The sequence below is a fragment of the Macrotis lagotis genome, chromosome 1 (assembly GCF_037893015.1).
Source record: "Macrotis lagotis isolate mMagLag1 chromosome 1, bilby.v1.9.chrom.fasta, whole genome shotgun sequence".
NCBI lineage: Eukaryota > Metazoa > Chordata > Mammalia > Peramelemorphia > Peramelidae > Macrotis > Macrotis lagotis.
The window spans coordinates 240,037,979-240,047,875 of NC_133658.1; the positions used below are offsets into that span (position 1 = coordinate 240,037,979).

Below are 9,897 nucleotides of genomic sequence, written 5' to 3' on the forward strand. Positions count from 1 at the left end.
TCTCCCTCCCTCCCTCCCTGTCTCTCCCCCTCCTCTTCTCCCTCCCTCCCCCTCCTCTCCTCCCTCCTCCCTCCTCTTCTTCCTCCCTCCTCTCCTCCCTCCTCCCTCCTCTTCTTCCTCCCTCCTCTTCTCCCTCCCTCCTCTCTCCTCTCCCTCCCTCCCTTTGTCTCTCCCCCAGCCCCTCTTCTTCCTCCCCACCTCCTCACCTGTCCCATCTTCCTCCCTCTTCTTCCTCCCGCCCCTCCCCCACGCGCCCATCACTCCCACCCAGCGGCGGGGGCTGCACCCGCCAGAGCCACGGAGCCGCAGGATCACTACACTCTCCAGAAGCCCCTCCCTCAGGCACGCACAGAAGCCCCTGCCGCTCGCCCCCCGTAGCTCCTCTCTGATAGTGGTCGCTCTCTCTCTGATAGTGGTGTTTACGCAGCCCGTACATCCCCCACGGAATCCGGCTCCACATCCATCTGTACCACAGACGCAGCCACGAATAATTACGGCCCCACTACACGCTTTTCTTCACATACACAGTGCAGACACCACAGAGAGATACGAGCCTTCGGTGCACTTCCATCAGCAACGGCCCCCGCCTTGCTGTCCTATGGTTGCCCACCCAGCACACGCCTCCCCCACGAAGTACGCCCAGCGAGGGACACAGTTACCTGTCCCCACCCCCGCCCCGCCAGTTCCCTTTGTCTCCTGTCTCTCAAGCTCATTGGCACATAGGGTTATTAGATACCCAATACAACATCCCCCCCACACGCCCCTCGGGGGAGCTGGGAAGTTGGAGGGAGGAATGGACTGATGGGATGCCCAGGATGCAGGCTGCGTGGGGTGGGGTGGGGCTGTCTTCCCATGCCCTGTGGACCAGAGGTCTGCTGGAGCCTCCCGCTCTGCCTCTGCCTCGGGGCTCCGTGCCCGTGCCCGTGCCCGCAGAGGGAGGGAAAGGCTTGGCGACGTGGAGCGGCCACGTGGAGCGGACCTGGGGCGGGGACGCGGCGGGCGAGACAAAGCCGAGGAGCCCTTGTCCGGCCTGCACGGGAGCCCTGGCAGCAGGTGAGTCTGGGGCTGGTCCGGAGTCCCACGGCTGGGCAGCGGGCCGGGCTGCGCGCAGGAATGTGGGAAGGGAAGGGTTCCAACGTCTAGTTGGGAGAGGGTCCGCCACCAGAATAAGAGTGACTGTGACAATGACAGTGACAGGGAAAGGCAGAGCCAGGGTCTGTGTGGTCCCTTCTTCGGTGTGATGAAGGTTTGAGTCCGGGAACCTTGTATCATAAGATAAGGCTAATATAGTGTGATGCCGCTGAGGAAACATCCCAATTGATAAAATACTAGCTTGAATTAATTGAATAAAAGATTTAGAACAAGGAAGTGATAGCCTCATCCTCTTCTGGGAATTGTTTGATCAGAAAGGAAGCACTGTTTCTCCTTCTGGGGTCCACGCATGAAGACAGACATTGATAAGCTTACAGTATATTCAGAGGCGGGTGATCCATGTTGGGGAGGATAATGGAAGGGAGCTGAACACCAGATAAAAGCAGATATAATACTTTAAGGTTTGCAACGATTTACATAGATTACCTCACTTGGTTCCCATGACAACTGAGAAGTTGGTGCTATATTAATCTCATTTTACAACTGAAGAAACTGAGACTGAAAGAGGTTTGGTAATTTGCCCAAAGTCACAGAACTGGTAAGTGTCTAAGGGCAGCTAGCTGGCAGAGTGAATAGAATACCTGCCCCAGAATCTAGAGGAGCTAAGTTCAAATGCCACTAAGCTTTGTGGACAACTTGATTAATCCTATCTGCCTTACTTTCCTTATCTGTAAAAATGAGTCATAGAAGGAAATGGAGTTAGACATAACTGAAATGACTGAGCAATAACAACCAACAAAAGTGTCTAAGATAGGATTTGAACTCACTTCTTCCTGACTACAAATCCACCTTTGAGGTTCACTGACACTTTAGGTCATATGAGAAACATTTAAAGGATTTGAAGAACAATGATGTAAACAATTATATGAAAATCACTGACTTCAAATATGTGAAGGGTGGTCTCATATACAGAAATAAGACGTTTCAGAGGACAATTAGGACCAGTGAATAGAAGTTATGAGAAGGCAGAGCTTAATTCAGAAATAATTAGAAACCCAATTCTATGATGTGCCACTTCTTGAATGCCTATCAAGGATATTATAAAAAAGATTACTGAGTTTCAAGCCATCATAACTTCTCAATTGGACTATTGCAATAGCCTTCTCATTGGTCTCCCTGCACCAATTCTCTCTCCCCTCTCCAAGTCATCCTCCACCTGGCTATTAAAATGATTTTCCTATCTTCCATGTCTGGAATGTACTTGTTCCTCACCTACTACCTTTAGAATCCATTTGTTGTTCAGTCATTTTTGACCCTTCATAACCCCATTTGAGGTTTTCTTAGTAAATAATATTTATCCTTTGTTCTTCAAGAGGATCCTGACATTCAGGGAGGTGATGTCATGACAAGCAAATGAATTGGATTTGGGTGAGGGGGTGCTGTGCTAAATCACTTGCCTCACTTTCTCCTCTAGAGTCATCTGGGTGCAATGACCATATACGAATCAGGACAACTGGAGATGGCCCTAAATGTGAGACAATCAGGGTTAAGTGACTTGCCCAAGGTCACACAGCTAATGTCAAGTGTCTGAGGCTGCATTTGAATTCCAGAAAACCCTGGGGTTTTCTTGGCAGAGATATCAGAGTGGTTTGCCATTTCCTTCTCCAGGTCTTTTTTACAGATGAGGAAACTGAGGCAAAGTTAAGTGACTTGCCACAAGTCACATGGCTAGTGTCTGAGGCTGGATTTGAGCTTAGGTCTTCCTGACTCCAGGCTTAGTGCTCTATACAGAGCCATTTGCCCTTCAGAATCCATAATTTCTTCCAAAGCTCTCAGTTGAAGCACTACTTTTTAAATAAAACCTTTCCTGTCCGCCACCCCACTCAGCTACTAGTGCCTTCCTTCCCCAAACTCCCTTATATTTATTTTGCATCTACTTTAATAAGTATATTGTGTGTACCTCAGGTGCTTTAGAATGCAATCTCTTTGAGAGCTGATATTATTTCATTTTTGTCCTTGTATACCAATGGCTAGAATAATACCTAGCACATAGGCCCTTTATATATTCTATTGAGTGATTGAGCATCTATGATTCTGAATCTTTAAAATGCTGTCTATAAAATAAATTCGAGTTGAGAACTGACCCTACAGAGAATTTAAAAATAAATTAGTTATAGCTCCCTTTAGTTTAAAGTAAATTTGAAACCTGGTAGGGAAGATAAGGTCTCCATAAATGACTAGAGTGCAAGATGGAATGAAAGGAGTGTCATAAAGGATAATCCAAAAATGCCTTTTGAGTCAGACTTTGAAGCACTGAGCACTGATGAGGATGAGAAGGGCATTTCTAGCAGAGAGAATAGAGTGAAACAAAAACCTAGAGGGATTATGAGCTGAACCAAGAAAACAATTTATACAGTAACCACCATCTTGTAAAGATAATCAACTCTGAAACATAGTAGCTCTGATCCACATGCCCACCAATCACAGTTCCAAAGGACTCAGAATGAAACATGCTATGAACCTCCAGAAAGAGAACTAATGAACTCAAAGTGCAAACTGTAGCATATTTTCTTCTTTTTTCTTTTTCTTGGAGCATTGATGTTGTGGAAATTTGTTTTGCATGTCCGTAATACTGATGATGGGTTGGGGACAGAATGGAGAGAGAAAAAGGAGAGGATTTGAACTGAAAAGAAAATAAAATTCAACTATTAAAGAAAGGATAAGAGTAAGAGACATCATTTTAAAAAGACCAAAAATCTATTGCAGGGTCAGATGATAGAGCAAGGACAGCCAATGTATTCTACTAGTTAATACTTTTCTGATGGGAGAAAATTAGGTCCTCTATCATTTGGGCAGACACTTTGTGACAACTTTCGGGAAACCATGGAGGAGAAGGAACAGGCATGGAGGAGTTGTACTCTGCATTGTTGAACTCACAAAATGATGAAATCACAGACCCAGTTGAATATTTGAATAATTGAAATATTGCTTTGCCATTTGTCATATTTCCGACCATTCCTTAATTGGGGGTTGGGGTGGGAAGGGTTACTTTTAGGAAGTGTAACTCATCTTTAGTAACAACCACTGCTCCTAGCAATCAACAAGCAGAACAGTTATGTCTTTTTTTCTCATGGAAATTTTAAAAAAAATAGCTCTTCAAAAACTAAAGTTGTATTTGGGGAAAACAAGTCATAGTCATAGTGTCATTGTGGATAGAGGGCCAACATTGGGGTCCCTAGCTGTCTTTGGGAGATAGCTGCCAAGGCTAGAAATCCCATCTCTCAAGATTTCAGATTCCCAACTGGGCTTAGAGAAGAAACTCAAGGGTGAATGAAGAGACCCAGGGACTCAACGTCATGTAGGGCAAACAACTGTTCTTACTGTTATGTAAGTCACTATTTGAGTCATATTTTACCTTCCTCTCTACCCCTTATACCTACCAATGTCCAGAAAAGAGCTAGCAGAGTCCCAAAAAAGAGTAGAATTTCCCTCTAGCCCTCAGTCCCTTAATATGATGTAAACTCCTCCCCAGCTGAGGGGAGGGATTCCCATCCTGACTATACAGTCGTTTTTGTCCCAACTCTGGTCATTTAGGGATCAAGGAATTACTCTATCAAGAGTCTGGGTAACACATGCCTCTTTGCAAAGGACTAGAACACAGTTCTCCACAGAAAGAGGTCAGAGTATAGGTCTACCACCAAGTCTCAGTCTCTTGCTCATACTGTATTATTCCAATTTGTACCTATTGTTTTCACTCTATGACATCACTGAGATCTACCCTTGGCTTGAACATCTCCAGTGATAGAGAACTCTGTCTCTATAATTCTACCTCCTTCCCCCATCCCATTAATTAGGAATATGTTCAGTTATCAGTTATATAACATTATATTTGTTCTCCCAAGTACAATTTTATTAATTCTTCTTAATATTACGTGAACTCCTTTAGGGTAAAGCATTTCATTTTTGTCTTTGTAAAAATGATAGTAGTAACAGGAACAATAATAATAGCTAATACTATGTGCCAGTCTCTGTGTAATTAATTGTAAGTGCTCTTACAATTATCTCATTTTAATTTCAAAACAACACAGGGAGTGGGTGCTATTATCATCACTCCCATTTTACAGATAAGGAAAATGACACACAACTAGTGAATGTCTTGAGGCAGACTTCAAGCCCAGATGTTCCTGAGTCCTAGAAAATTAAAAGTGAATGGAAATTTAGAGATTATTGGTTCTATCACAGTTTCTTACAGTAGTGATAGTTTGTCTTTGCTTCTCATTTTTTTCTCTCTCAGATAAACTCATCTCTCTCTTAATTTCTGTGTTTGTTTGTCTTTGGCTTACTAACTAGGTCTTTCTATCTCTTTTTCTCCCCTGATGTCTGTGCATTTCTTTTCTTTTTTTCTGTCCTACTCTGTTCTTGGGTTCTTCTACCCCAGGAACAGAATGGTTGGGCATAGGGGCTGAGGAACCCCCAAGAAAGATAAGTGTATGAGGGGTGGTGTAGTGGCGTAGTGGCGTAGTGGATAAAGCACCGGCCCTGGAGTCAGGAGTAAGTACCTGGGTTCAAATTGGTTCTCAGACACTTAATAATTACCTAGTTGTGTGGCCTTGGGCAAGCCACTTAACCCCATTTGCCTTGCAAAAAAAAACCTTTAAAAAAAAGCTATCTAGAAGAAAGACAAGTGTATGGTAAGAGCGGAAAAGTAGGTAAGTATCCAATGGTTTGGTGGCAGTGAAAAAGCTTTAGAAAAGGTGTTGATCTTCAAGTCAGAAGACATTTTATTCCTTTCTCTGCTACTAACTAGCTGTGTAACCTTTGGGGATTATCTCATCCAAGTTTCTCATCTCAGAGCCTTGGTTTCTTTAGCTGTAAAAAGAGGGAGTTGAACTGGGGGTCTTAAAGGACTCTTCCAGCATTAACTTTCTGTGGTTCCTCCCTTGGGTACCTTATTCTCTACCAAGGACAATGCTGTAATTGGCCCCTGGGAGGAATAATAGTAATAATATTGTTATGGCACTCTAAGATTATAAAGTGTTTTTTACATTACAATGTTCCTGTTAGGCACTATAGAAGTTACTATTCCCATTTTACAGATGAGGAAAGTGAAGCTCAGAGAGACTATTAAAAGACTTGTTCACTAATCACATAACTAATGTCTATATGGTAGGATTTGAACTCAAATTTCTCTTGATTCCAAATCCACTATGCCATTTTCACTATACCACACTGACAGTAGAGGGATAAACCCTCTACTTCCTGACTCTCTGATCTTTGGTTTCATCTTCAGGAAGATGCTGTCTTTATCACTGTTGCTGTGGCTGGTACCCATGGGTCAGGCTGCTCCCAAGGATGGGGCTACCAGGTAAGTAGGGGCAGGTATCACCTGTGGGAAGAGGGAGGCAAAGCTGTGGGGCTGGGAGCAGGGAGAACATGGGGAGCACCTGAGAAGGTCAAGTTGCCAAACTACGTCAGTGGAGGTTCTCCTCCGAGTGCATGTCAGCAGCAAAACTGTGTTGGCTAATATTTCCTCTGAATCTTATAGACCTGAAGGCAGCCCTTATTTTCATTCTCTTTATCCACCCCCACCATTGAGAAAGAGAGACTCACCCACACCCACACAGTATGTGAGTATGATCACCAGGTAGCTGCAAAAAAGAAGGGAATACATACTCTAAAGCTAGAAGGAACCTAGAGGGCACCTTCATTTTTACAATGGGGAAACTGAGGCCCAAAGAGATTAAGTGACTTGTCTGAGATCACCCAGGTAGAAAGAAGTAGAACTGGGATGCAAACCCCAGGCCTCAGAATGAACTCTCCCTTGATGGGCAAGAAAGGCTCTTGTGGGCTGCTATGTCCTTTTTCCTGGGTCCCTGTTTCTAGGGATCTTTTTGAGGGAATCATTTTTCATTCACTTTTTTTTATGCTGAGAAGTATCTTTGGCTCCCTTTGGTTAAGGGACTTGGTAAACACCCTGAGGCAAATTGAGGGGGCCTCAGGAGGGTAACTTTACAGTAAACTGTTGTTCCTTTGCTTCTCTCTGCAGGGTTGAGGCTGAAGCCAGACTGTATCTGCCATCTAACCCCTTTCAGTCAGACCAGGAACAATTTGGGTGAGTAAACTGGGGTATGGTACAGGGAGAAAGGGGATACCCCAGAGGGCAGGCCCTGGGGCTAGAAGCTTGAGGTCTAATTTTCTGTTCTTCCAATAGTTTGCTAAAGAACTACCTGAAGGGACTAGGGCAGGCTCCTGGAGACCCGGAACAACTGAGTCGAGAACAGGGTGAGCTTGGGTCCATAAAGATAGACAAAAGACTTACCTGAGTGTCCCAAAGGACCTAGGGTGGGGAGTCATTGGACCCCTCCACAATCTTGTCCTCTTTCATCCCAGCACCTCCCCTAATTCAGCCTTTCTTCCGCAGTCCTATTATATCTCTTTGCACTTCACGACTTTGACCAGAGTGGACAGCTGGATGGCCTGGAGCTTTTGGCTATGCTGAAAGAAGCTCTGTTTCCTCAAGCCCATGCTTCATCTTCTACAAGTCAGGTAAGAACAACTATTTGAGGTACCTGGCTAGAGAACTTTCTGTTTTCTAGCTCTGGTACCTGTCCATAGCTCTCTAGGGCTCTGGGTAGTTATGGTGAAACCCAGGGAGGTTAGTGATGATGATCCTGGGAACATCTTTAAATTGTTCCAAGGTCCAGCAGGTTTGAGGCCTGGCAATGACAACAAACCAACCTGGTTGTGTTACAGGTGATCAAAGTTGTGGACAAAGTGCTGGAAACTCAGGACTTGGACAGAGATGGACTGGTGACACCTGCAGAACTGCTCACCCTCCCTGGAGATGTTCTGGGACCCAAGGATCCACTAGAATCCTCTGTTTTGCCTCCCCAAGACTCAGAACTTGTCGACAGTCCTGTCATGTTGGCTATAAAGCTATTAGAACAAGACACTAGGGAGGCCATGAACCAGGAGGAAGCCACAGGCCCTGGAGGGGAAGATGGAAAAAAGGATGTGGATCCTGGGCAGGAGGCTAGGAGCTTGGGGGAGGCCACAGGTATTGGAGAGGAGGATGGTATGGTCACAGATCCTGAGCAAGAGGCCAAGAACCTGGGGGAGGCCATAAGTCCTGAAGAGGAGAATGGAAGGAAGGTCACAGACCCTGAGCAGGAAGCCAGGAGCTTGGAGGAAGCCATAGGAGGCCCTGGAGGGGAAGTGATATACCAAAGTGAAGCTGGAGAAGAGGTCAAGGGTCCTTTAGGGGAGATTGGAGAAGGGATGGAGATTATTGTGGATGAAGTGGGAACCCTCGAGCTAGGAGACCATTTGGAGCCTAGGGAGCTTCCAGGTGAGTTTGAAGGTCATGCAGTTCAGCTGGAGAATGATGAAATGTGAGCCTTCAGGATTAGGTCACAGTGCTGGAAGCCTCAGGCTCACATGGAGACATCAGAGAGGTGTCTCAGTGTGACAGGCAGGGAACAAAAAGTTCCTGGTGCTTCCCTAGGGCACTTTGTCTCAGCCCACTCTTTTCTTGGTCCTAACATGGTGACAGCCCTTCATTTGGTACATGGAGAACCCAGAGTTCAAGTTAACTAATAATGATAACCTACTCTGAAACTCAACTGTCATCCCAAAAAATGCAGGTAGCACCTGGATCTGGGCACAGTGCCCATGAGCTTGTGCTGAATGACCAAGAACTGAATAGTGTTTGCTGATGGACACTTGGCTACTCATATGGCCCAAGTGAATCAGTTTGATACATGGGTGAAGGGCTTTGGTAAAAGGGTAGGTAGGCAAATGGCTCTAAGTAATTCTATGATACACAGACCCATAGTTTCTTTGTAATTTGGAACACTATATAAAAGTCAGAGTCTGAGCTAGGCTAGCCCTAGACTAACCTGTGAAACAAGAAATTTCTTTTTGTTGCCAATAAATACTCTCCAATCCCTTTTCTTCCTTTTCTCTTATTTCCTTGAACTTGCGCTACCTCTGGGTGTCCACCATCCCTCCCTGAGCCCATTTTCTCCCTTTCAAACCTCACCTGTCCTGCCTCAGTGTTCCCAGTGTTCTCAGCTTAAATCCATGTTCATGTGTCCCTCCTTTCAACACTTCTAATGATATCCCAGATTTCTAGAGCTAACAACATATAATGTGCTTTGCTCACAACATCTCTGCAGAGTGAAGAATAGTGGCTCACTTAAAGTTAATAAAGCTTGTTTTATAGATAAATTGAGGCTCAACCACATAAGTGATTTGGACAAGATCATCCAGATACTTAGTGGGTGCAAGAGAAAGTTTAAATATGAACTTCTCAATTCAGTCTCTTTTCAATACCTTGGGTTGTTTTTTAGACACATCACTATAAAGAAGGGACTCTGATGGTGGGGCTTGAGGTAGGACAGGCCAGTAGGGAAGAGATTTGAAGGCAGAGAGGGTAGAACTCCTTAAGTTCTGTCTGTAGTGGGGGCTTCTACACACTTTCTGATCAGAACCAAGTTTGTCAAGGTCAAACCAGCCCAGGTTCACCTTAGAATCAATGATGACCTGGGACTGATCTAAGGTCCTAGGAGATAACAGGGCTCTTTTATCCCATGGAGAACTGAAGGGCTACTGAACTCCAAGCTCCATTCAGGAAATCACCATCTGAGTTCCAATAGGCTTCTTGGATGGGTGAGAACAAACATCTGGACCACTCAGGGATGGGGACAATATGGGGTTACTTTTTACCATCCAGGCAGGTCAGTTGGGATCTGGATAAAGTTCTGGATTTGGAGTAATGAGGACCTGAGCTCAAATCCTACCTCA

General features: G+C 45.0%; 1 protein-coding gene across 2 annotated transcripts; it reads left to right on the forward strand.

The window, feature by feature from the left end:
- Positions 1-238: 238 nt before the first annotated feature.
- CGREF1 (cell growth regulator with EF-hand domain 1) lies at positions 239-9,062 on the forward strand. 2 transcript variants are annotated; one of them, XM_074209875.1, is made up of 6 exons: positions 239-1,053; positions 6,383-6,457; positions 7,139-7,204; positions 7,304-7,374; positions 7,514-7,638; positions 7,846-9,061. In XM_074209875.1, the coding sequence occupies exons 2-6, from the start codon at positions 6,387-6,389 to the stop codon at positions 8,485-8,487; spliced, it is 975 nt and encodes a 324-aa protein (XP_074065976.1). In that variant the 5' UTR covers positions 239-1,053; positions 6,383-6,386; the 3' UTR covers positions 8,488-9,061. The 2 variants fall into 2 exon arrangements, with proteins under 2 accessions (XP_074065976.1, XP_074065975.1); XM_074209874.1 differs by lacking the exon at positions 239-1,053 and adding an exon at positions 4,357-4,479 and having other exon boundaries at positions 7,846-9,062.
- The last annotated feature ends 835 nt before the right edge of the window (positions 9,063-9,897 follow it).